This window comes from Phalacrocorax carbo, chromosome 5 (genome assembly GCF_963921805.1).
Source record: "Phalacrocorax carbo chromosome 5, bPhaCar2.1, whole genome shotgun sequence".
Classification (NCBI taxonomy): Eukaryota; Metazoa; Chordata; class Aves; order Suliformes; family Phalacrocoracidae; genus Phalacrocorax; species Phalacrocorax carbo.
Window position 1 is genome coordinate 56,269,832 of NC_087517.1, and position 26,811 is coordinate 56,296,642.

The 26,811-nt window shown below is 37.9% G+C and overlaps 1 protein-coding gene across 4 annotated transcripts in view; it reads left to right on the forward strand.

The window, feature by feature from the left end:
* The window catches only part of PIK3C2A (phosphatidylinositol-4-phosphate 3-kinase catalytic subunit type 2 alpha), a 78,736-nt gene that overhangs the window by 34,912 nt on the left and 17,013 nt on the right, over positions 1-26,811 (forward strand). For all 4 annotated transcript variants that reach the window (XM_064452607.1, XM_064452609.1, XM_064452606.1 and 1 more), the window contains exons 3-15: positions 4,773-4,873; positions 6,484-6,641; positions 9,679-9,799; positions 10,476-10,587; positions 11,187-11,266; positions 11,371-11,434; positions 13,935-14,078; positions 16,333-16,375; positions 16,458-16,671; positions 16,751-16,873; positions 18,489-18,656; positions 25,673-25,781; positions 26,275-26,417. In XM_064452607.1, coding sequence (XP_064308677.1) covers positions 4,773-4,873; positions 6,484-6,641; positions 9,679-9,799; positions 10,476-10,587; positions 11,187-11,266; positions 11,371-11,434; positions 13,935-14,078; positions 16,333-16,375; positions 16,458-16,671; positions 16,751-16,873; positions 18,489-18,656; positions 25,673-25,781; positions 26,275-26,417 — 1,580 coding nt within the window. The remainder of the gene's footprint in view (positions 1-4,772; positions 4,874-6,483; positions 6,642-9,678; positions 9,800-10,475; positions 10,588-11,186; positions 11,267-11,370; positions 11,435-13,934; positions 14,079-16,332; positions 16,376-16,457; positions 16,672-16,750; positions 16,874-18,488; positions 18,657-25,672; positions 25,782-26,274; positions 26,418-26,811) is intronic.

Sequence of the window (26,811 nt, forward strand, 5' to 3'; positions counted from 1 at the left end):
AACAATGCATTATGTTTTAAAACATTAGCCACCTCGCTATGAATTGAAGGTGAATACTTCTGTATTTTTGCTTTTTGGTAGAGAGTTTACAAACACTGAAGAAGTCTTCAGTGGAAAAGTCAACACCCCGGCAAGGGTGATAATGGCAGGAAAAATAGTAGTTTTAGAAACTGTTTGTGGGGAGAGTAAAAGATTTGTTTGCCTTGGAGACTTTTTGGATTGCAGCTGTTTTGAATATTATGTATTGTCTTTCTAGGTGTTTTTAATAGGCTAGGGACATGCCACAAAAAGCAACTGTATCAGTCAAGGATATTTCAAAATTAATTCTTCTCACACACAACCCCTCACCAAATTTGGGGCGGTTTCTTTACTCAGAAAAATGAATACTCACTAGACTTTGTCTTAAAGGTCTGTCTAGATTTCTATTGAAGTGAAATTTTTGGCCCCTTTTTTGAGGGATTTCCTGTTTTTCTGGGCTCGTTGTCAGTATTCTGGCAAAAGTTTAATAGAAGGCCAGTGGAGAAGGACCAAAAAAAACCTTTTACCTCTGTTTTTAAGGGATAGCTTTTTTAACATTGCATGTGTGAAGATCTTGGGTCTAACTGCATTTTATTTTTTTCTACACACTGTTGAGCTGTGAGATGTGAGCTCAGTTATTTCCTAGTATTTGGAGAGACATGTAAATTTGGCCTCTACAGCAGTTTGCTGCTTCAGTTTGTCATGTTATCTAGTGATGTGCTTGTCATTTTTCTAGTGATGTTTCGTTGGTTGTAATGTAACTATTGACTGGAATAGCTAGACTATATTGGATCAACGCTTCTGAAGTGCTGTCTGTAGAAAGTAATATTTGACTGTTTAAAATTTAAAAGGGTCTTTCTGGTTCATCAGGTCTAATCCCATGCTGTTTGCTGACCACATGTTAACTGATTCATAAAATGCTCAAGCTCTGCCTTCATATATTGTCTTTTCCTCCTGCTACTTTTGATGTAGAGGCTGTTCCAGACCCTCACTGTCCTCATCAGTCATCTGGTTGTCAGCAGACGTGCATTCATAGCTCTTAGCAAATGTTCTTAATAGGATGGAACAGCAGGTATTTAAGATAAAGAACCTCTTTGTTTACCTCAACATGTTATAAGAGACAGTGGCTTTCTGTCAGCTTTCATTGCAAGCTCTGTGTGACAGCTTTTCTTTCCTGTAACTTTTTTAAAATGGCTTATGAGAATTTTAGCTCTCCATATGAGAGCACAGCTTACCATGTGACTTGTACAGTGCCATGAATAAACCCTCATTACAGGTAGGGGCGTCCTGCTTGATACATTTTTATTGCATTTGCTTTATTCATAATGGCACCACAACAGCACATGTTGATCCTGTAGTCAGTTAATACATCTGGTTTTCTTAAGCCACCATATTCTTCAAACAAATTCTTAGTTTATAGCAGGCTCTTGCACTAAATGCCCAACTGAAAGTTCGAGATCTGCTTTCCCCTTAGTGTTCCTCCAGTCTGCGGCTGACTAGTTCTGGCATAATACTCCAGTTCTAGCCTATATTATAAAGTTAGCTGATGATACAAGATTGTAAGTTATCAGAAGGGGTGTTTCTGCTGCTTGTGCTGAGTTATTAAAGATGATAATAAATAGATCTAAAGATGAGCTTCTCAAACAGATATAATTTTAACATAACCTGTGGCTTTTGCTTCATCTTTTGCTCATCCTGTGCTGTTCTTCAATTTCTAGTTTAAATAATTTTCCACATGCTACAGTAGGAAGATGAGTTATTTAGCCTCTATTTTTGGCAGTTCTCTTGTACATTTACCTCCAGGTATATATTTCCGTCTGAAGTCTTGTATCCTACCTAGTCTGGATGAGTTTTTCCACTGAATAACTCAGTCTCACTGCCCCTTTAAACAAAACTATCAGTAAAAATTTCTAGTCATGTATTTTGATTCTATCATATTATTTTTAATCCTTCAAATCAATAGATTGTTTTGAGTTTTGATTCATATTTGATGAAGTAGCTATATATTGAGTAATCCTCTTTACATACTTCAGTGTTTGTCACTCTCCTTTCTGAAAGCAGAGGCAAAATCGTAATTGCGTCCAACTCTAGGTGTTATCTTCTCTACCTTTCCGCAGAGCTGAAGAGTCATGTGGAACTCAGACAAGAGTCTGACTCGTAGGATTTAATATAACCTGACTTTTGGTAATTTATTGGGTTTTGAGTTTGTTTTTTATTGTTAAGAGTAATTGCATTTGCAGACCACTTCTATTTTTGCAGGCTGTGCTGATATGAACTATTTATCTAGTTTGGCCCAAAGTCCTTTCTTACAAGTTGTTTCCTGTTTGACTGATAGGTTTTGCACCTCCTAGGTTTGCTCCTCTGGAAGTTAAAGAAATTCAAATGCTACTTGTTGCTCAACACTCTAATCATCTGAGTCCAGTGGTTTTTAAATAGATTTTTTTAGTTTATCAAAGCTTGTCCTCCTGAAATGATCTTCTAAAAAGTGATCAAAAATCAGTATTGAAAATTCAATTAAGGAGGCAAGAGGTATCTGGTGTTCTTAATTTTCCACCAGAAAGTAATTTCTGGCAATACGTAGCTGAATTAATATTGGGTTTCTCTCCTTAGCTGAGTGTGACCCTGAGGTCAACTATGGGTAACCAAATGAACCTGGTGTTTTTGTGTGGGTTTTTTTTGTTTGGGTTTTTTTCCCTTTGCTCATTACATTAGAATTTATTGTTTACCCTGGCTAAGTTTGCATGTGTAGAAATGCCTTGTTCCCTAAACTTCTTTGAATTTAACAGCAGAATAACCTGCAAATTTTGCTGTAAATAATTCAAAAGTGTCACATAGTGGCATAAAGTGGCAATGTTGCATCACTGGTGTGACTTTAAGTAATTCCCTGGTGAATTGCTTTTATACTCTGGTCAGAGTTGCGAAGTGCTTTGAGTACTTGTAGTATTACTTAACTTCTTTAAAAGGAGTTCTTAAATAGAAAAAAAAAAAATTGTCTAGCCAGCTTCTTGATTTGAAATGGTTGAGTATTATGTTGAGTGCTTACCAGCAGTTAGTTGAATGTTGATCAAAAGTGTTTACCTTTCACTTGGTATGTTAACTTCCTGTTTCCTTGTATGATTTCTTTTCAGTTTGTTGTTGTGTAATTGCTTAAATAATACATGTACTAGATAGAATTGCACAGGTTTGTCAGCAGGTCTTGTGCAGTTGCCCAGAAGTACTTTTGTGTGATAGAACTTGTCCAAGATGTTAGAATGGAAGAACCTTTTTAAATTGAAGGTATTATGCATTCTCCTGAATCTCATCCCAGGTTTTGTGGCTTTACAGCTTCCTGCTCCAATTGCTTCCCATGGCATGGCTAATCCCCAGTTATATAGAATTTATTCTTTTGAACGAATCAGAGTTCATGAAACTAATATTTTTAACTGAAATAACTGTTTTAAGTGCAATTCAATTGGCAGTTATGGGTTGTGTATGCTATCCTTTCTAAGTTTATGCTATACTGCTTAAACAACTTAATTTGAGAAAAAAGAAGTTCTAAAAGGAAAAGACCTGGCAGTCCCTAGCTATGTATGTTACAGATTTGACCCCTTTTCTGAGACAGTCTAATTTGACTATATTGTCTGATATGCTCTAATGAAATTAGGTGCTCAGCTGACTTTGTCAGCTAATAATAAATAACCCACATACTAGTTAAGCAGTTATTCACTATTTCAAGTGTGAATAAATATGATTTTTCAGAAAAACTATAGCGCAGTCAGCTTTTTTTTCTGGACTTCTGGGTGGATTATAGCTTTCAATAAGCATTGTAAAAGCTCTGGATGTAAACTGTAACTGGTCAGAAGGCTTTATCCTCTGTGTGCACTGACCCTAGGCTGGACATGAGCAAACTCTTCAAGTCATATTATACCAGGGAGTACCTGGGTGGAGTTTCTTGAGTGCTTCAGGATAGTGGTGGCTGTTAGACTACAGATGATTGAGTTCTACCTCAACCCCACTGGTTGTTCCAGCTGCTCTCTGCTGTTTGCTTACACTAGCATTTGTATGGCCATATTGAGAATCAGATCCGAAACAGATATGGATTAGAAACTGCTATGGTTTTGTTTGTGATTTTTTTTTTAAAGTTTATTAGATTTTGTTATCTGAAACTGCAGTTCTCTTTTAGCAATTGCTTTTTTAGATTGGATGCTTCAAAGATTGTGGTTTGCGTTTTTGGGAGCTGATGGATACATATGACATAAGGGATTAAAACAGCAGTAATTTGGTATCACGAGATTAGTTCTGAGTTTAGTGTTCTGAATGCTACTTCCTTCCAGTGTACAATTTTATCTTTTCCTGCTTTGTAGGAAAATGTGGTAATGGGCAGAACTGGTGTGTAATGGTTCTTTCTGGGAATATATTGAAGGCTGAATCACAGAAGTGCAGGAAAAGCATTTGTCTGTTCTCCTTTGGTTCAGGCAAATCTAGCCAACTTCTAATGCAACAGGTTGCTGCTGAGAGCTCAGGAGCTCTTATGTGTGCAACATAATCTTAACTGATAACGATGCAGTCAAATTACCTTCTGTAAAGGAGTCGCTGTTCCAGTGCATCTTTACTTTTCAACTTAGTAACGGTATACATTGTTCTCCTTATAGATATAGACATAAAACTAATAGTAAACCTCAGATTCCTGAAAAATCTATCATCTACACATGGCTTGGCTGGCTATGGGAATATGTTTGCAGCTATTTAAATACTCTATTATCTTTGAGTTGCAGAAAGACAATGGGACCACTGGCATGCTGACAGAAAACGTGCTTCTCCAAGAAATTGAAGGGCAGAATCAAGAACTGTCAGCTTTTTCTCAAGCAGTTGCGAAGTAAGAAATTACTGAACACAAATTAGCTTTCAGAAGACAAAAAAAAAAGCTAAATAACTTATTTTCAGTTATGTTGACAGGGCCAGTCCTACATTTTTTGCTTGACGGGCAGATTTCAGTATGTGTCCTTTTCCCTTTTCTTATCCCAGTTTTTCCTGTTTTTGTCTTTTGGTTTTGTTTTTTTTTTTTTTGAATGCAACAGAATTGTTAAGGTGTTCAGTGCTAAGGTTTCTGAATTATCACATCCCTATTCTTTTGGTCCTGTGACTTTCCTCTCACTTTTTTCCTTGTTTTTATAATACTTTTTATCCTCAAACTATTATATTCTATTTCTTTATATCTATCTCCTTCTTCTATGTATTAATACAATTTCTTTTGAAATAATTTGAAGCCTTTTTTCCTTAGTTGTTGTACCTCACTAAAATCTGTCACTCAGTGGCTTTCTAACCCTTAAATGCTCTCCTTTTTGTTGCTTCCACAACTGGAATTCTGTAACAAATAAAACATTCAAACTTGTTCCTGCTTTGATCAGGCAGTGAAGTTTCTTAAAGGTCTTACCAAAGAAGATGGGACTTGATAACCCAGAATGTCCCTTCTGTGTTTTTGCTTACCTCCACAATTTAATGAGAGATTTCTTTCTTTTACTTTTTTCTAGAGGAGACAAACTGCGAACCTTGCCTTTTTTCCTCTCAAGATCAAAATCCAAGAACTAATGGGGGAAATAGAGATCTTTGAATCTGAAGGATAACAGCTACTTTTTAAAAATAGGAATGTTTATGAAATGATAAGCAAACTCCTTAAACCCAGTGAGAAGTCACGTACCTGTGAAAGTTAGCTGATGAACAACATTAAGACAAAGCTCACATAAAATAGGCTTGTAACAGTTTTGGTTTTTTTTTTGATTCCTGCTATTGTCAGGAATCAAGATGATGAAATAGATGGCCATTATAGATGAGTTCTGTTCTTAATCTCCTATAATACTATAACGTTGGCAGAAGGGTAAGGTTAAATGATTTTATCTGTTAAATAGCAGAAAACAAAAAGCCGCTTTCAAAGTACGGTCTATTCATTACTAAGTGAATGTTTTACACTGTTTGTGTCCTAAAGAAAAGCCTCTCCCTTAATTTAGGCCTCTTTCTTAACTTCCACAACTTGGAATAACTACCTTCTGCATAGTATCTAAGTTCATATTAGACTTGCAAAAATTAAAGCATGTGAAGAGTTTTGTAGTGTTTTGTACATAAAAGGAATTACCCTTTTTAAACTAATATCTAGCAAATGCCATGGATTAGCTTCTTCAGAACTGTTTTAGAGTTTAGCTTCTAGAGTAGCTGGTTATGTCCTGTAAGCATTGACCTATTAAATATTTTAAGCTATATGGAAAACCTGCCCATCTATAAGCTAGATTTTCCCCCCTTTAACTACTACTTGTATAATTATTGTGGGCAGTGTTTTGTTGAGAGTAGAAAAATTAAATGGGGTTTTGTACATACAATTTAGATAAAGAGCAAAAGGTAGTCTTAACTGTTCTGACTGGTTGTTACCATGTTATTTTGCTTTAGTCTTAAACTTATCCATTGCAATGTTTCATAACCCTTTTCTACTTTCAGACTGAGGACCAAGTTTCCTTATGCTAATCAGAAAACAAATCCAGGCTTTGTGCTGAGTCCAGTCATGCTGCAAAGAAATATAAGTGGGGAGAGTGCCAGTATCAAGGTTTCTATAGAAATCGAAGAATTCCAGCAACCAGTAACTTTTACGTGTGATGGTATGTTTCTGCTTTTTAAATTGGAGTTTCCTTGTAAGACTTAGAATGGTGGGTTAAGACTATACGCTCAGTCTAGGCCAATGGCATTAAGTTTTTTGTAATCCTTGGATCTCAGGTGTGCAGATTGCTTGTGGGGAATGTGGAAAAGGTAACTGAAGAAAGAATATAGTTCTGGGTCAGTGCCTCCGTTAGAAAATATTTTAGAAGCTGAAAACGTGAAACTTGTTTTTTTAAAAAGGAAAGCCAAGCAAATGATAAGCACTATTCTATCCACAGCTGGGAATGTTAAATTGTTAAAACAGTTTTTCCAAGAGTTTGACCTACTTTATGGTAATCCCGGTGACAACACTGGGACTGAGATTCTTAACTTTTAATTTAATTTTTTATTTCAACACTTCGATGTGTTTATATAAACATTTGCAGGCTATCTAAAATTTCAGGCAAATTATTTTTGGGAAATAAGATTAAACACCGAAATTATCTATTACTTGACTTCAAGATATGCTAGTGGAGACAAATGCTGAAATAACACTGTTGCGATATGCCACAACTGTCTGGCCCAGTTTTGTGGGTAACCAGGAGTATTAGTTTGGGGGGAACTTTTTAGTTTGCCTTGTTCTTCTACATAAATTCATAATCTCTGTGCAGTCTTGACTGCACAGCATGATTGTGTTAAAAGCTGTGACTCTGGATGCTGTCAACTGGCAGTTCTTGGTGGTAAAATAACTGACAATAAATTACCTCAGGAGCAACTTCCTTTTTAGCCTCTCTACTGCTGTAGTCTCTTAGCCCTTGTGAGTGTTCCCATTCCCAGACCATGCCACCTGGTAACAGATCTGTGCTGTGGTGGTGTTTTCATCATTTGGTTCTCCATCTGTAACAGTGTAGGTGCTTTAGAGCTGATGGTTATAGAAAGATAGGAAGTTGCTATTACTCGCTTCAGTTAGCTGCTCTATTGGAAAACAAGCTCTCAATGCATAAGTGTGTTCATTCTATATTAATTTGCTGGGCCTTATTCTGCTGTGATTTAATACTCTTTTGTTAAGAAATGAGGTGGACTGTAAGTGTAGCCTAGGAAAGGTTTCTGCTTTTAATCCTTAAAATTGCACTTTTCTAATATTACACTCTTAATCCTTTCCTACAAAAGGCTTTGGTAGCGTAACTAAAATATTATGGCTTCAGCCCTTCATTTCTAGAAGTTTTGTGAATACCTTGGAATGTGTTCTGCATTCTAGCCCCACATATCTTATTCTTTGTGCTTTCTGCTCTCTTCCTTTTTCTAATGCTGAAACTAATCACAGTTAAACTACTCGTCTTTCAGCTAGTGAGAGAGAGGTGTCCATAGCTCATATGTGACTAGTAATAGGCATATTTAAAGTTCTTATTTTCCTTTAATTCCTTCTGTTCTTGGTCAAATTATTGCATACCTTAGCATCGTAATGCTATAACTACTTTAGTATGGCTTTCAGTCCTGCTCAGAAGGAACTGCAGCCTTCAGTGTTCTGAAAACACAATGTCTAGAAAGGACCCAGAAGGGAAACAGATCAACTTTAGAGCTTATTTGGGTATTCCTATTCATTTTGCATTTGTTTGTTAGACTTTTATGGAAGTACAAGTCTACCTGAGCAATCACCGTGTGTCTGCAAGAAATGAGTATCTTTAGATAAGATGAGTGAAAGAGCTGGTAACATCTTTGCATTGCTGTTCTAGGCTTTGCAGGTCTGGCAGATCTTTGCCAATGCAGCCCATGACTATAACCCATAAACTATTACTGCATCTTTTTTCTTTATTAACCTAGTTTTAAACTGCTGTATTACCTTCAACAGATAACACAGTGGTTGATAATGTTATATAGTCTTAATAATGAGATAAATAGTGTTTCTGAATTCATACTTAGTTTCATTCCTTGTCCTTGAATTCCACGTGCTCATTCTTCATATGCTGTCTTATACCTCAATGCTTGTAATAATTAGCCATCTGCTAATAAGACGAAGTGCTTGCATTACCTTGAGAAAATATTGTTGTGTCATTACCTTTCTGTATCCATCACAGTAGTAGCATTTCTTTCTTAAAAAGATGATTTGGGAGAATTAGGAAGGTCCTCTGATGAGGGGGGAAAATCCCCCACTCTGAAGGTACTGATGGAAAAAAATATTTTTTTAATACGGTGTTTTTTACAGAATTTTGAGGCACTTAGTTACACCATTTGCAAATGATTTAAAGAAGATATGAAACTAGATAGGGAGGGGTAGAGAGCATTTTGTACTTAAAATGTTTGTGGTATTAAAACATACCTATGTATTTTTGTCAGTGACAGCTGGTGGCTGTGGTGGAATGGATTTGGGGTTTGACTGGGATTAAATCTTTTGTGCTGTAGTTGCTGGATGGAAGAGAGAGACTGGTTTTAAAAAAAGTATTTGGAGCTTGATGTGAAAGTACTCATAGTTGTTTTTTTGCAAAGGCTTGGTGATGCCTACTGAGATCTGATCTGTACAATCTGGAAACTGCCCTAGACAAATGGAAAGGAAAACAAAAAAAAGACTTTCAGTAGGATTTGCCTCTGCTATTGCTGATACTCACTTCCTCAAAAGCAGAACAAATAGAGAAGTTCCATCTCCAACACTTCAGATAATGATTTTTAAACTTTAAGCAGCTCTGTGATCACTTAACTATTTGAAGTCCTTGCTAAATATGGTGAATTTATATTTAAAAAGAGCCTATCCTCATATAAAGACTCCTGGAAGACAGACTGCAGGCTTTTTTTATACTTTTAGTCAAGTGACTACACTGTATCCTAATTTAAAAAGGGTTTATTGATTTCTTAAACTACAGGCAAGCTTTGTAAGATACCTTTCTTTGCTGGGAAAAAAGTGAAGATCTCAGACTATGAAATTTAGGAGATTGTAGAAGCAGAAGAGTCTTCCCTACAAGTATAAAAATAAATTTCATCAAATAACTACTATTTGTAAATGAACAATGGTTAATATAACTTGCTATAGGTTTATATTTAACTTTTGGATGTAATTTCTTTAAACAGTGAGTTCCCCTGTTGAGCTTATAATAATGCAGGCACTTTGCTGGGTACACGATGACTTGAACGAAGTGGACATTGGCAGCTATATCCTGAAAGTCTGTGGCCAAGAAGAAGTTTTACAGAAGTAAGGAAACTATTTTTCATTAATATGAAATTTCATGCTTTTCCATGGCACAGTCATTGCAAAGTACATCTTTAACGATTAAATGTGTGAAAGTAGAAATCTTAAAAACATAGAAGAGTCACACTTTGCAAAAGATCAGAAGTCTTTAGAGTTGCTCTGGGATACAGCAAAGTAGGTTGTCAACAGCTCCCTCAGTCTGTTCTAATCTGCCATCTGTTGTGTTGAACACAAACATTTTTTTTTCAGATGCAGATTTCTAGAGCATTTCTGTAGATGGATGTTGTAGTTTTCAGCTGCTCTTCAAATCCCAGCAACCAAGAAAAAAAATCTACTGATGATTTCTAATAATTTGAAATAATCTGTGGTATGGTTTTGTTTTGGTTTTGTCTGTTTTTCTTCAAAACTAATGGTTTACAAATCCCCATTGTTTTTCTGGATTAGACTATTTGGTTTCATTGTTAGCCACAGTAATTAAGAGCTTTAGCAAAAGTATGGGTATCTGTAATAGTATACTAAAATTTCTGCAGAAGTAAAAATCAGATCAAGAAGTATGGCGCGGAGGTTGATTCACGATTTCCTTGTTACGAGCTGACAGGTTGCCTTAAATATTCCATGTGAGTTTTTTGAAAAACACTGCATATTTTTGGTATAACTATAGTTTTCTTTTGTTTAACAGTAAGCACTGTGTAGGAAGTCATGAGTATATTCAGAACTGTCGGAAGTGGGATACAGAAATCAAACTGCAGCTCTTGACCTGTAGTGGAATATGCAGAGATCTGGCACGAACAGTGAGTACCTCCTAAACTGCAGCAGCAATATAAATCTTCAAGTTTTTTGGGAGTTCACGTCAGAGTTGATGGATCTAAGGTGTAACCTTCTTTTTGTGATTAACAAATGAGTATGTCTGGTTGGTGTTGGGAATTGTGTTCTTTTACACTAAGAGAAAATGAAATACATAATGAATTTTTGGAAGGCAAATAATATAAATATGGATAATCTCTTACAAGATCAAGGACTGTAGCTGGAAGAAGTATGCAAGCATTTGGATTACATTTCAGGTCTGAAAGAGAAGCATCAAATTTCAGAATTAAATAAAAGTTGAGAATAGTTTTTGAGTTTAAATACATATGTATCAGACCATCAAAGAGGAAGGGAGGAATACTTAATATTTGCATAGTTAGGTACTCGATTGCTGTTTCTTCCTTCTTACCCCTTCCCAATGTGTACATGTTTCATAGGCTATTATTTACGGGTTTTTTTCCCCTTTGAAGGGATCACCATATATCTTTCCCCGTCTACTCCACAGTTATTAGTCATGAAAATTCTAAACCAGTATTACAAATTATAAAGGTGAGAACTGGACTTAATATCTAATATTTTACTGCAGGAAGATGATGACAGAACACCCATACATCTAACCAAACACCTCTACAAAGTGGAAAAGCCTTTCAGAGAACCTGTTATAAGGTAGTGTTTTGTAGTTATTTTAATAATCAAGCTCACCGCTGAATTTCTGACCAAGGTTGTGTTATCCTCTTGCACTTGTGTTCAATAATTACTATTTCTTGCAGGTCTTCGATTGAAGAGCTTCTTGATGTGTATCACAAGCAAGTTAACATAGCTCTTAAAAATGAGGTAAGAGCATTGTAAATTACTGCTGAACCAAAAGTAGTGTGAGAAAATTTACTAATGAGGTAGTTGGAAAAAAGACTTGCAGGTATTTTTGGGGAAACTGAGATCTGAATAAACTGTCAAATGTAAATTTGGAATGACGGATTTCTAGATTGCTTTTCCTCTTCCTAGCTTTTCTTGCAAACTAATATTACCTAACTGTCACAACTAGAAATGTGTCTTCTAAGTCATGGGGTGCCAAATAACCTTTTCCTCCAAAATGCTGCAAGAGATTAATTCAGGGGAATAGGGAAAAGGTTTGAATCCTAACTGTCTTTTGTTGTCAGCCATGAATTATATATTGGTAACAGACAAAACTCTACAAAAAAAGTGAGCAGTATAGTTGCGTAGAGTGGGAGTTATAACTGAAACGTGTTTGGAACATATAAGTTTTACACAAAGTGTAATATCTTATTCTGCACTATTGGATTCATTTAAAACACACTGTCAAAACCATTGTCTATTTCAGTGTATGACAGGTAGCTTAAAACAGCTTGCATGGGGAGTAGTTTGGAGTATTTTCCCGAATGCAAAAGCTAGCTGAAGATGACCTACTTTACTCATTTCTAAAAGGAGAAGCTTAGTTTAACTCCTGATAGTAATGTAACTTGGAGACTTAAATCCTTAAACATTAGATAATTATATTTCTTAAGCAGTTTCTATAAGAACAGTCTTGAAATGAAAGACTTAATTACAATAATTTTCATTTCCACTATGTTGGTTTGCTTCTCCAGGAATGCAGGTCTGAACAAGCTGATGCCCACTAATTACATATTCCCTTAATATTCTTTATTTCCCTTGATGGCGATTCACCATATTCTCAAGGGTAGTTTTGAATACAGTTGTCTTGTAGGAGAGTTACTGCTCCTTGATAAGGTGGTGTTTTTGTTGCTCTGCTCTTGCAGCTGCTTCAGCTTGCTTAACTTTGGTTTCGCAGGCTGAGGTGAGGAATGCAAAACATCTCCATTCAGACTTACGTTCCAATCTTTCTACAGTCTTTTTGTGCACGGGAGATGTGGCTTGTAGGTGGTGATGATTAAGTCCTAATATCAGCAGTTGTTGCATTAGAAATTTTTTACTTCCTGAAGTCAATTCCTGTACATAATCAGTAGCTGAAACTTGCTAATCAAAGTTAAACAGGGTAAAGTAATCCGTAAATAACTTGTTTATAGCCTTTGATATCACATCGTTGGGCACTTTAAAAGTTAGCTACTATCTTGAGATTAATTTGAGAGCCTGTGAGGAACATAGCAGTGGAAATTTTGCATTTCATGTGCCAAAACAGCTGTTATCTTCAGTGTTAGCTTTGAAAGTATGGCTTAAATATTTACAATGTCTTCTGACTTCAGTGGTTATTTTCTTACCAGAGCAAAGTTAACTGTTGCCATGTAACTTCCAATCCCAAAACTTTTTGATTCAAACAGCTTCTTTGCTATCCATTTGTAGGAAGGTCATGAGAATATGTCTGGGGAGTGGGGTGTGGGAAACAGTTTACATTTTACCAAGAGGATATTATGCTAATCCCTCTTGTTTAGTTGTAAGTGCTCAAAAGTGGTTGTGAAAGCAAGCTATACATTAAGCTTTTAAAAAGTAAACAGTAATTTGGAAGCAAATATTTTCATTTTCTACATGTGTTCTTTAAAATTAGATGAAGACTTCACTTATATTAAAAACCAAACCCCAAGAAACCTAGGATTATTTAGAATAAGTGGCTTCTGTCTGAAGAGAACAAGGAAGGGAATGTTAGGAGCATTTGATCTTCATCTGAAGCAGTCTAGCAGCATTTTCATTCTCTGATAAGAAGTTGATCTAATCCTTTCAAAAAAGGTTCCTGTCAAGCATGCAATCCTCCTTCCTTTCCTTTTCCAAGATGACAGTTTGCAATTGCTTTATCGGGAAGAATCGTTTAGATTAAATAGCACGTAAGGCAGAAGTTGCAGCAAGCTTTTGAAAAAGGACATTAAAGTGAAGTAAAAAAGATGAGTGTTCCATTATGGAATTGGTATTGGTATGGAATTGGTGTAATTTGAAGCTATATGTTGATTTTAAGAGGGCTGAAGTGGAAACACTGCTTCTTTAGCATTCTTTCCGCACACTAATTGAATACCCTTTATTGAACTACATTTTTTTTATGCCATGAGGGAATTTGAGCTTAACATCTCATTAGAAAACAACTTGTCTACCTACAACTTCATAGAAGAATTGTTGGAAATCTCCTAATGTTTCCTGGACTCAATTCTAGAATCCATACTACTACTGTGTTTTTGGAGTTGATAACTGAGCTATAAGGAAGTTTTCAATACTGAGGCTCTTGTTTAATCAAATTGTTACACTGCAGTTTACTGTAATTGAGATGTATCTCATAATGAACTTTTCTTGGCAATTCATTAAAAAAAAATTAAAGCAATGCTGGGTTTCACAATTGTGATCATATCAATCTGTTCTTTCATACGTTCTTTATTAGAACCAGCATAAAGCAGTAGATCATGTAATTAAGACTGTCAGAAAAATCTGTTCTACATTGGATTGTGTAGAGACTCCTGCAATAACAGAATCGGTAAAGAAGCTAAGGAGGGCTGTTAATCTTCCAAGGACTAAAAATGCTGAGGTAAACTGTCACACTATAGATTACATTCTGAGGTATGCTTTTTAGCACTGATAAATACTATTTTGTAATCTTTGGTGGTTGCAAATACCAGCAACAGTTCAGTCAGTTATGGGTGGTGTGTGGGGTTTTTTGTGTTTTTTTTTTTGTTTGGTTGTTGTTGTTGTTTTTTTTGTTTGTTTGGGTTTTTTCTTTTTTAATTTTATTTTATATCTTCCATTTATTTTAACATCTCTTTGCTGTTAATGCATTGATAACTTGCTCTTGGAACCCTTTCCTGTTCTAAATAGTGACTTTTTTTACAAGTAGTTTTAGAATACTGTTTTCTGGTTCTGTAACTACAGACTTTTGTCACAGTAGATGCTACTAAATCTGACCCATGGAAACTGACAGCTAGCTCATGCCCTCTAAAATCAATGAAGTTATGCTTAAAGGAGGAATTCACATTATGTGAATAGCAATAGCGTCTTAAAACTCTAACAGTTCATGCTACTGCATTCCTGAGAATATGGACAAAAATAAAAATAGCTCAAATAGATATTGGTGATAAAACTACCTTACAATGAACAGTTCACTTGGGCAGAACTGGTCTCAAGTCATGTTGTCAAAAACAGTCATTAAATGGAGAAGTGTGCAAATAAAAAAAGCTAAAAATCGTCTTGTAATGCTATTTCTGTTGTCCTGCTGCTTTATTAGAGTGGCTATTCATGTGCTGCTCTATTTGCTTTCAGCTTCGTCAGTTCAGTGATAGATGTGTAATACTCAGCGGAAGTCTTGCAAAATGCACAGACCAAATAAATATCTCTGTTGCAAGAACTAAAATTCTTGCAGGAAAATGCACTAGACACTCACAAAACTTGGTGAAATATTGCATATCAAATATTTCTTCAATGTTTGTTTTTTGGTAGGAGAAAGCTGTAGAAATAATTAGATTACAGTGTAAAAATAACTTCAGAAATAATGGTATCCCAGTAGAATTTGAAGAAGGTTCTTTATCAGTAAACTCCTGTAATTCTTTTGTGATGAATCTTACCATTTAAGCCAATGTGTATGAAGCCATATAGGATTGTTTTCAGAAATTAAATTGCTGTGTAGACTGGAGCAGTTGCATCTAAACCTTATGTAAGATATTGGGTTTTGATTTTTTTTTAATTGTTTTAATTTTAATTTTAAAAAATTTTTAAGTAGGTGTTTTGTCAGAAGCGGCTAAAATGTAAAAGAAAACAATAGATTGTCAAGTAGAAAATCATATAGTGCTGTTTCAACAGTTTGGCATCCTGTCATCCAAAAGTACTTGGACTACTTGACAAGTACAGTGAAAACATACGGCAGTTTTTCTGAAAGGAGAAAACAATGTGCTTTTTTTCCTAAATTTCTGCATGTTTTTCACAAGTTTTTTGGTAGTTAAAACTTGATGTTGCCAAGATGCTCAATTAATATCTAAAAGTGTAAGGATAGCTTTCATTCTTCTGCAGCAGTTGCTGCAAACCTCTTAGACTTTCTCTGAAGTATTAGGAATTCACTGGGTTTTGTTTTTAAATCACAAACTTATTTTTTACTAAATGTTTTAGTTTTATTAGAAGTTGAATTTGGCATAAAACTTCTTCCTTATTAGAAGGGAGTAAATTCTGATTATTTGTTTGTCACCTTTTGGCTTCAACAGTGTCCTTGTTGAGACTAGACATTGCTGTAATACTGTATCATGTTTAGACTTCCAGTTCAGGAGACCAAGAAGCAAACACAGCAGAGAGTACAAAGTGACAGTACTTGCTGTTCAGTTTTCTCAGCTTAACATTTTTTTTATTCGGTAAATTTGTAGTAACTCTGCCTACAGAAGACACCTTAACAAATGCCACAAACTAAACAGCTTTTTAGACTGAAGTTACTGGGTAATAGAGCTAACAGCTTCAGTTTTCATCCATAACAGCCCTGACCAGGTCTTATCTCTATTCAGAGAAGTTGGAGTATCCTGAGCAATATTCCAACGTACTGTCTTTTAAGAGTTCATAAAGGGTGTCAAAGTAGTCGTGACTTGACAAAACATGAGCTTTTGAACTTGGTGAATAGTTGCTGCATGATATGGAAATTCTGATGCTGTCAGTTAACTCTTGTGGAATTTTGAGTAAAAACGTGTTACATAAGCCCAAATATGGGCCTAATTCAGATGTTTCATACTTTCTGTACAAGATACTTAAAAGCAATGGAAAATTAATATGGGTTTCTTGGTACTGAAATTTGCTCTAACTTTACTGTGTAGGTATCCTTAAAATGTGGTGATGGCGCTAGCATGAGCTTATCTGGTGAGTAAGGTTCTTCAGTTTTATTTAAAAAGTGCTTTCAGGTGGCCGCTTTAGGATGATATGCATATAAATTATAATTTAGGTTCACTGCAGCCTGAAAACCCTCTGAAAGTGTGTGTAGACCGGTTAACAAGAGCAGTTGAGGCCCTTGTGCAACTCCATATGAATTCATGTAGCAGTTCTGCAGCAATTTCTCCAAAAGACAGTAAGAGTACTAAGGAAGCATGGACTGCCACAGAGCATCTCCAGTTCACAATATTTGCTGCACATGGAATTCCTCCTGGTTGGGTTTCAAAGTGAGTAATTTATTAATTGTAAAATTTATCCTCGTGTAGATTTTTTGTTTGTTTAATTTACTTTCTCTTCCTTGTCCAGTTATGAAAAATACTACTTGATTTGTTCTCTGACCCATAATGGAAAAGATCTGTTTAAACCTGTTCAATCCAAGAAGGTTGGCACATACAAGAACTTCTTCTACTTGATTAAATGGGATGAACTGTAAGTGACTTTAGCATGTTAAAACTCACTAAAATCTTTTGGTTTAGCTGGTACCTAGCTAGCTGCTGAATAGCTATTCAAGCAACTCTTGCTTCTGATTCCATTTGACATGTTGAAAGAACAATGTGTGACTTACTGACCAAAATCAGAAGTATTTTTCCAAATGCTATTTCACTACTCCTTTTAAAAGTGGAAATGGAAATGCTGGACAAGTACCTTGTGCTAATGTGTTTGTAGTATACAATTATAAGGAGTTGGGAAAGTCGTAACATTCCTTGTAATGGTAATAGCTTGTGCTGCTTAAAGAAGGATGAATAAAGCTCGCTCTATAAGCAGTGCTCGAATTATATAAATGAGGAAGAAAAGTAACTTTTACAAACATTAATGCTGAATTGTTTTTTTTCCAAATACATTGTAACAACTTTGTATCTGAATTTGAACATCTAATTTAGGATTATTTCTATAAAGAGAGCTGGTGCATAAGTGCTTAAAAGTATCTATCTGTAGCATATGAGAATGTCTAGTTTGAGCTATTAAACTTCAGTTTCTCTTTATGGGGTAGGGGAAGAGGGTAGAAAGGAAGAAGGAAGGCAATGCAGAGAAGAAATGAGAGGATGGTGGGTGTTACCTGACAACTGAGAGGGGAAAATATTTTTCATTATCTATGCACAGCTTACTCTTTTCCACTTAAGTTATCAGGCAGCCTGTCATAACTGGAGCTTCAGGTGAGCTCCACATTGTCCTATATCTATTTTTATGACTGCTTTTAAAGGTCAGAAATAGACCCTGAGGAATACCCTGGAAGTCTACAATGACAAATTATTTCAGACCAGGAATGAGAGTTTCAGGTTCTAGATTATCTGCCTTCAGAGAGAACTCCAACTACCTTTTTTTTTTTTTAAACAGTGATGCAAGAGATCGTCAGATATTTTGCTAGTATATTACAGTGAAAGATGTTAGATTTGTGTATAAGATGCTTAATATAGCTGTAGTGTTTTATAGTGTAACTGGCTTAGTAATATGCTGTGATAACTTTAAAATTATATTTTGGCGTGTTACAGAAAAATCAAACTTAAAGAACACTTAAGCAATAAAAACAGTGCAATCAAGAATCTGAGTTTGAATTGCTCAGTGAGGATTATGCTCCTCAGCTGCTTTCTTTATGGGTGCTGGTTTTGTACCATTTCAATTTAGCTTTCAGTAGTTCTTAATAGATTCTTTCACGTTGGATGGGAAACTATTGTCAGCTGACTCTGAATCTGAGAGATTAGGAGGCAGCTAATATGGAATCATGTATGTCCTCGTACTGAGAAGAGTGGGAATACTGGTTATGCTGGACAGTGTGGTTCTGTGTAAGGAATATGATTTAATAGGCAAAGATTAAAAAGGGTTGTTCCAAATCTGGCTACAGCACAGAAGTATAATTTAGCAGGTTTTGCAAACTGTTGGTACAGGAGATAAAGTGGAGTGAAATATAATTGCGTAGAAATTTAATGCTTGGTCTTCGGTGTTACTTAACTTTTTTAAAGCAAAAGGCATCAACAGGTTATATGGACAAGCCTGTAAGTTACTAACAACTGTCCTCTGTCTTATTTTTAAACCTTTTATTTTACAGAATAATTTTCCCTATCCAGATTTCACAGCTGCCTTTGGAATCAGTCTTATGTCTGACTTTGTTCGGAATCCTAAATCAGAGTAGTGGAAGCTCTCCTGACTCAAATAAGCAGAGAAAGGGCCCAGAAATTTTGGGTCAGGTTTCTCTACCTCTTTTTGATTTTAGGCGGTAAGTATCCAAAACACAGGTAAGATTATTAATATGATTTACTCTATATAAAGCTTATTCCACTCCCATAACTATAGAAACTGCTTCTCTGTCACTGAATGTAGTAGGCCATGATAAAGGTAAGAATTGTAAACTATATTGTTAAGGAAGTAATACCCTCAATTAAACAGAGTACAAAACACGGTCCTGTGTTGTATTTCCACCTAACTGGCTGAAAAACTTACCTGCTGGAGGAAATTGAACAGTGTTTGGAGGAAAGCAGTTTTATTTGCAGAAAATATTCATAGTAATGTGGGCCAAAAGAGGTCATGTTAGAACCAACTATTTGTAAGTATGTAGCATAACACAAGTTGTCCTTTGAGGAATCCACTGACATTCAGGTGTTGGCCTATAAATCATATGCAGTTAAAGTATTTGCAGGTGTCGGTGTTTACTGAATTGGTAGCCTCCCTTCTACTAAAGGAATATGGTCTTGGTATTTCACGAGTTCTAATATCTGATTAGAAGATCTAAAAGTACATAACCGCTAGAGGCAGTTCTATCAGTATTCACATATATTTTAGCAGATGAAGTGTAAACAGCCAGTTGTTAGCCAATTCATGAGCCATATTGATGCAACTTGTAAAAGAAAGTGTTTGCAGCAAGCCTTGGATTCAGGAGGAATAGTGTCTAGTGCAATACAAAACAGAACAGAATCCTGACAGCAGGTAAACAATGTGCTTTGTTTCCATCATGTCATTGGGAAAGAAGTACTTTTGCCTTAAAACGTCTTAAGATGGGAAAGAATAGCTCTTGTCTTACAATCATAGAATCATTAAGGTTGGAAAAGACTCTTAAGATCATTGAGTCCAACCACTAACCTATCACTGCCAAGTCCACCACTAAACCATATCCTCAAGCACTATGTCTACCCTTCTCTTAAATACATCCAGGGATGGAGACTCAACCACCTCCCTGGGCAGCCTGTTCCAATGCCTGACAACCCTTCCGGTGAAGAAGTTTTTCCTAATATCCAACCTAAACTTCCCCTGATGCAGCTTGAGATGAGTGGAAATGGCCCTATCGCTTGTTACTAGGGAGAAGAGACTGACCCGTGGCTCGCTACAACCTCATTTCAGGTAGTTGTAGAGAGCGATAAGGTCTCCCCTCAGACTCCTCCAGGATAAATAACCCCAGCTCCCTTAGGCGTTCCTCATAAGACTTGTTCTCCAGACCCTTCACCAGCTTTGTTGCCCTTCTCTGGACGCGCTCCAGCACCTCAATGTCTTTCTCGTAGTGAGGGGCCCAAAACTGAATATGGTACTAGAGGTGTGGCCTCACCAGTGCTGAGTACAGGGGCACAATCACATCTCTGCTCCTGCTGGTCACACTATTGCTGACACAAGCCAGGATGCCATTGGCCTTCTTGGCCACCTGGGCACACTGCTGGCTCATGTTCAGCCAGCTGTCAACCAACACCCCCAGGTCCTTTTCCTCCAGGCAGCTCTCCAGCCACTCCTCCCCAAGCCTGTATCATTGCACGGGGTTGTTCTGACCAAAGTGCATGACCCAGCACTTAGCCTTGTTGAATCTCATACCGTTGGCCCCGGCCCAACAATCCAGCCTGTCCAGATCCCTCTGTAGGGCCTTCCTACCCTTGAGTAGATCGACACTCCCACCTGACTTGGTGTCATCTGCAAACTGACTGAGGGTGCACTCAATCCCCTCATCCAGATCATTGATAAAGATATTAAAGAAGACCGGACCCAACACTGAGCCCTGGGGAACACTGCTCATGACTGGCCACCAACTGGATTTGACTCCATTCACCACCACTCTCTGGGCTTGGCCATCCAGCTAGTTTTTAACCCAGCCCAGAGTGCACTTGTCCGAGCCATGAGCAGCCAGCTTCTCCAGGAGAGTGCTGTGGGGGACAGTGTCAAAGGCCTTACTAAAGTCCAGGTAGACAACGTCCACAGCCTTCCCCTCATCCACTAAGAGGGTCACCTTATCATAGAAGGAGACCAGATTAGTGAGGCAGGACCTCCCTTTCATAAACCCATGCTGGCTGAGCCTGATCCCCTGGGTGTCCTGCACATGCCACAGAATGGCATTCAAGATGATCTGCTCCATGACCTTTCCCGGCACTGAGATCAGGCTGACAGACCTGTAGTTCCCCGGATCCTCCTTCTGACCCTTCTTGTAGAGGGGCGTCACATACGCTAGTTTCCAGCCATCTGGGACCTCCCCGGTTGACCAGGACTGCTGGTACATGATGGAGACTGGCTTGGTGAGCTCCTCTGCCAGGTCCCTCAGTATCCTCGGGTAGATCCCATCCGGCCCCATGGACTTGTGAACATCCAGGTGAAGGAGCAGGTCGGTGACTGCCACCTCTTCAACAACTGGGACTTCATTCTGCATGCTATCTCCATGTCCCAGCACAGGGGCCTGACAACCCTGAGGATGACCAGTCTGACTATTAAAGACTGAGGCAAAGAAAGCATTAAGTACCTCAGCCTTCTCCTCACCTTTCCTGGCAAGGTTACCTTCCGCATCCAACAAAGGAGGGAGATTCTCCCTGGCCCTCCTTTTGTCACTGATGTATTTATAAAAACATTTTTTGTTATCTTTAACAGTGGTAGCCAGTTTAAGTTCCAGCTGGGCCTTCGTCTTCCTAATCTTTTCCCTGCATAACCTCACAACATCTTTGTAGTCTTCCTGGGTCATCTGCCCCTTCTTCCAAAGGTGGTAAGCTCTCCTTTTTTTCTTGAGTTCCAGCCAAAGCTCCCTATTCATCCAAGCCGGTCTTCTCCCCTGCCTGCTCGACTTAAGGCACACAGGGGTGGCCTGCTCCTGCGCCTTTGAGACTTCCTTTAATAACGTCCAGCCTTCTTGGACTCCTTTGCCCTTCAGGACTGCCTTCCAAGAGACTGTTAACCAGACTCCTTAATAATCCAAAGTCTGCTCTTATGAACTTCAGGGTAGTGGTTTTGCTGACCCTCTTCCTTACTTCTGCAAGAATTGTGAGGTCTGTCACGTCATGGTCGCTGATCCCAAGACAGCCTCCGACCACCACATCACCCACCAGGCCTTCTCTGTAAACAGCAGGTCCAGTGGGGCACCTCCCCTGGTTGGCTCACTTACCAGCTGCGTCAGGAAGTTATCTCCCACACACTCCATGAACCTCTGAGACTGCTTTCTCTCTGCTGTGTTGTATTTCCAGCAGATATCTGGTAAGTTGAAGTCTCCCATGAGAACAAGGGCTAGAGATTGTGAGACTTCAGCCAACTGCTTGTAGAGTACTTCATCTGTCTCCTCATCCTGGTTGGATGGTCTATAACAGACTCCCACCAGGATATCTGCCTTATTGGCCTTCCCCCGATCCTTACCCATAAGCACTCAACCTTATCATTACCGTCATTGAGTTCTAGACAGTGAAAACACTCTCTAACAAACAAGGCTACCCCTCCACCTGTCCTTCCTTGCCTGTCCCTTCTAAAGAGCTTGTAGCCATCCATTGCAGCATTCCAGTTGTGTGAGTCATCCCACCACGTTTCCATGATGGCAACCACATCATAGTTTCCCTGGCGTGCAGTGGCTTCCAGCTCCTCCTGTTTATTGCCCATGCTGCGTGCATTGGTGTAAATGCATTTCAGTTGATCTATGGATCTTATCTCCAACACAGGCATGCCATGCCCAGGCTTATCCCTAGCAAGCCTGGTTTTATCCCCTTCCCCCTTCATATCTAGTTAGCAGGCCTCTCAACGAGGCCTGCTAACTCCTGAGCCAGAATCCTTTTCCCCCTTTGCAACAGGTGAACCCCATCTGTCTCCAGCAGGCCTAGGGCCATGTAAACTGCCCCATGATCAAAAAAACCAAAATTCCACTGCTGGCACCAGCCTCTGAGCCACGTGTTAATGAGATGGGACTTCCTCTTCCTTTCTGTAACTCTCCTGGCTACCGATGGGGTAGAGGAGAACACTGTCTGTATTCCTGATCCTTCAAGTAATCGCCCAGTTCTCTAAAGTCCCTTTTTATTGTCCTTGCACTTCTCTCAGCTACCTCATCCCTGCCAACCTGAACAACCACTAGCGGATAATAATCGGATCCTTTTACTAGCCTAGGGAGCTTCCTGGTAATGTCTCTTATCCTTGCCCCAGGGAGGCAGCACACTTCCCTATGGGATGGGTCCCATCAGCATATCGGGCTCTCTGTTCCCCTCAGAAGGGAGTCGCCTATGACAGTTACCCTTTTTTCTTACCAGTGGCTGTTGTAATGCATGGGGCTGACTGGTTCCCTCTAGTCAACCCCCTGGGTGATCAGTCTGTATCTTCATCCTCCTGGCCCTTGGGTTCCAGAGCCTCATACCTATTGTGTAAGGGCACCTGGGGGACAAAGTCGGCCGGGAGAGGATTTGCCTACTGTGCCGAGCAGGGATCTGCATCCATCCTCCTCTGTCTCTTGGGTCCCCTCCCTCTGCCTGGCAGCACGAGGGCAGGGGGGCCACTCCTTCTCTTGATGCTTCTATCTGGTAGAGCAAATATGGTGATGCTCAAATTTTTAGAAATAAAAGACCTTTAAGGTCTGAAGTATTTCTAAGTACTACTATTCTTTAGAGGCACCTTTGCCTTGGGTGCAAAATATTGTGCTGCTTGTATCATAAGTTTACATGTGCAGGAGCTAAACTGGTGAGTGAATTCTGGCTATATTATTTTTCCTTTAATCCTTTTAAAAATTCCTAAATCTGATAATAGGGTGATAATATATAAGCCAGCAAGAGAATCAAAATACCATTTTTAAATTTAGATATATCTTAAAATACAGGTGTATTATAATAATAGGAAAAATAAGCCATTTCTTCTATCAGCCTGTTTCTGACTAATAGAGATCCCAGGATATTTTGAAATTATTCCTTCTGATTCAGAGCTGGACTTATTTAAGAAACTAAAATTAAAAGAAAGGGATAATTAACAACTGTATTAAACCTATGGCATATTTCTAGTTTGAACTAGCCTTCCTTCAAGTACAGCTGCTGGATCCTGTTACCTTTTTAACTAAGAATCAAAAGCCTGCTGTAACTTTCCTCAGTTAAGTGTTCCTGAATTTGTTCAAGTTGCATCATCTTTGAAACTTTCATTATGAAGTGAGTTCCAAAATGCTTATCACTTTGGTAGCTACTCAATGAAATGTTAACCAATATACTTGAACCACGGATGCCAGAATTAGGCATGATGTTGCAGAAGTGATCACACCATTGCAAAATAGCTTCAGGATTTATGCTTAAGACTTCCTATTTTTATGTGCTTCTGACTTCTAGGTCTTACTGGAAGCTTAAATCATCTAATCATCAACCAGGGCTGTGGAAAGACAACCAAGTCTTTCCTGGACAGTTACTTCTATGTATTGTGTATCTCTGTTCCATGTGGTTTGTGCCCTCTGGTTCTAGATATAGCTCTACTCGTTCCACTTCCCCTTTTGTATGGTGACGATTCCAACAGCTTGAGGGTGCTTAAAGGATTTATGCTTTCCTGCATTGCAAAGATGGCCTGCAGGCACTTTCAGTCACCACTGAAACTTGGATTCCTTTTCACAAATTATGCTTGCTTCAGCCTTCTATTCAAATGTTGCATTTCAGTCTCCTAACTATCACATTTCACAGTATTTGACTGAAAACATAGCTTTTGTTTTGAATTGAAAATTCATCTTGTCTTCATGCTGCATGGTGTTCTCATTGTAGTTAGTTTGGGGAGAAAACTGTTTTCTGTTTATGCAGGAGCAGTGCAATAGAATGTGTTTACTGAATGGCCCATATATGGTAGCTGTAGAGATGCTAGTGGTCTAATCCACTTGCAGTCTACGTAAATTAAATCCAGGCCTAGGTAATTAAAGATACTAGCCAAATAATCTGGTTACAGTTGAGAATAGCATCAGTAGCAGGCAGGAGCTAAAACTTGTAGCGAACTAAAACACAGGAAGAATAAAAGGTCATGTATATGCTTTGGAAAAATCCATAGTCAAGTTAAAATCCCTTCAGATGAAGTGTGTGTGGAACGCCTTAAAGTATCTATTTGTGGATGAGACAGAAGGCTGTGGCAAGTATATTAAACTACAGAATTATTACAAAGGACAAGCTGTTCATTTATGCTTTAGTGGCACAATTTAGTAATTTTTATTGGCATCATAAGCTCCTAGTTAGTCAATATTTACATATAAAGAACTGTTCTTTCTTTGAAACACACATAAACCCAAAAACATCTTTCAAAATATACTAAAGGGTTGGCCTTCAAGCAGTCTTTTGAGACTGTATTTTGATTTTTAAATACTGATAGAAGTTTTCTGTGCCTAACACTCAGCACTTAACCAATTTACGAAGTATCCTCAGTTGTGCCTTATTACAGCTGGAAACCGTATTAATATTGGGAATAAACTGGCAAATACAAATGCCGTCTGAATGCACTTGCAGAATTTAGTAATGTGGAAAGTGCAGGCAACTGGCAATGTTCATAATATTCATATGTCTATGGCCTTTTTCTGAGAGGGTAAGAAGGTGTGTGTGTTCAGTCTGTTCCTCAGAGGCAAAAGTATTGCCTTTCTTCCTTAAGAAACAGGGAGCGCTGAATTTAGTTGGGTCAGTTGTATCAGCACTGAACTTCTTTTGCTGCCTTTTCCACCTAAAAGTTGTATGCAGCGTTTTCAAGGACTGAAAGTTCAGAAGACATCCAGTGAAAGAAATAACTTCATATGACACTTGATGATCATAATTCCCTTTTTTAAACTCTGAACTGTATTGGCTAGTACAGCTTAATTTCCTGTATTCTTTTCTGACTATCAATGTTGAAGTAATCATCACAAGACATTATCTTGCTCTTTAGTAGAAACGCATACTCAGTTGAACTGTCCTCCTATACCATACTAATACTTTGGAATTGTTTCTTGTAGCTACCATTGGTCTTCTCCAGGAAGTATTTTAATAACTAATACCTTGTTGAAGTAAATGAACTGTGACACTTAATACCTGTACATGCTTTTTTCCTCAGATTGTTAACTTGTGGGACAAAGCTCTTGCAACTCTGGACCTCATCACATCCACATCATGCGTCAGGGATGGCCAGTAAGAAAGGAAATATGGAAAGAATAGTATTGCAGGTTATACATAATTCTGACTTGATCTGGCTATGTGTTGTTTGAATATTGTGACTTATAACTCCTGTAACTCTTACATGAGTGGTAGTAGATCAATCAATGTTTTGGGGAGAGTGTAAATACTGCTAAGTCATATTTGAAAGCCAGTTTAGAACAGTGATTACTAAGTATTAAGGGCAAAGAATGGAAAACTGCTGTAAGTGTATACAAGTCAATTATTGAATCACTATCTTGAAGCAAGAGATTGGAGATGCCTTGGTAGTACATGCCATTATTACTGGGAGAGACTATCTTTGAAAAGCAATCTGTAGAAATGTGTGCTGAGATGGGACTTGTCTAGACGCAAACAATAGCGATTCCAGTTTCTTTACAGAACATAAGCACCTCTCATTCTAAATTCTCATGGAAGAGAAGGCACCTTGTTAGGCATAGCGTAGCAGTCCCAAATATGGTCAGTACTGTTCTTAAGGACATGCACCATCTTTTTCTTTTTTAGATTGACTTCCCATCCCACGCCTTTGATATTGAATATAAAATTCCTCAAGCTGCAAAGACTACTGTGCATCATTCTATAGAAACATTAGAAAAACCATTGAGAGAACGTCTCCTTGCCATTCTCTCAAAGGATAACACTATTGGGTATGTTCATCTCTTCATAGTCACGATCTCCTTGTATGTGACGATTTGTGGCTGGGGTATGGAGTGCTTATTTTTTCTTAAATTTCTTTAATATGGTTCTAGTATATTTTGAAGACCTGTGGAGACTTACACAAGAGATTGAATTAAACTTGTGAAATAATGGTGCTGACTTAATTACTTTACTTGTGCTTTCCATGGCCGATATCATAATAATTTCCTGTTACAAGACTGACACCCTTTTGGTTGCCTGTTATATATGCCTATTCCTGCTTTGGCAGTTCTTGAGTAGTGGTAGTTTCAGTAGTGGCTGTTCATATGCCATGGAAGCTTTTCTGGCAGGCTTTCCCACTCATCTGCACCAAACTAACATTAGCATTTTGGTTTATTTCAGATT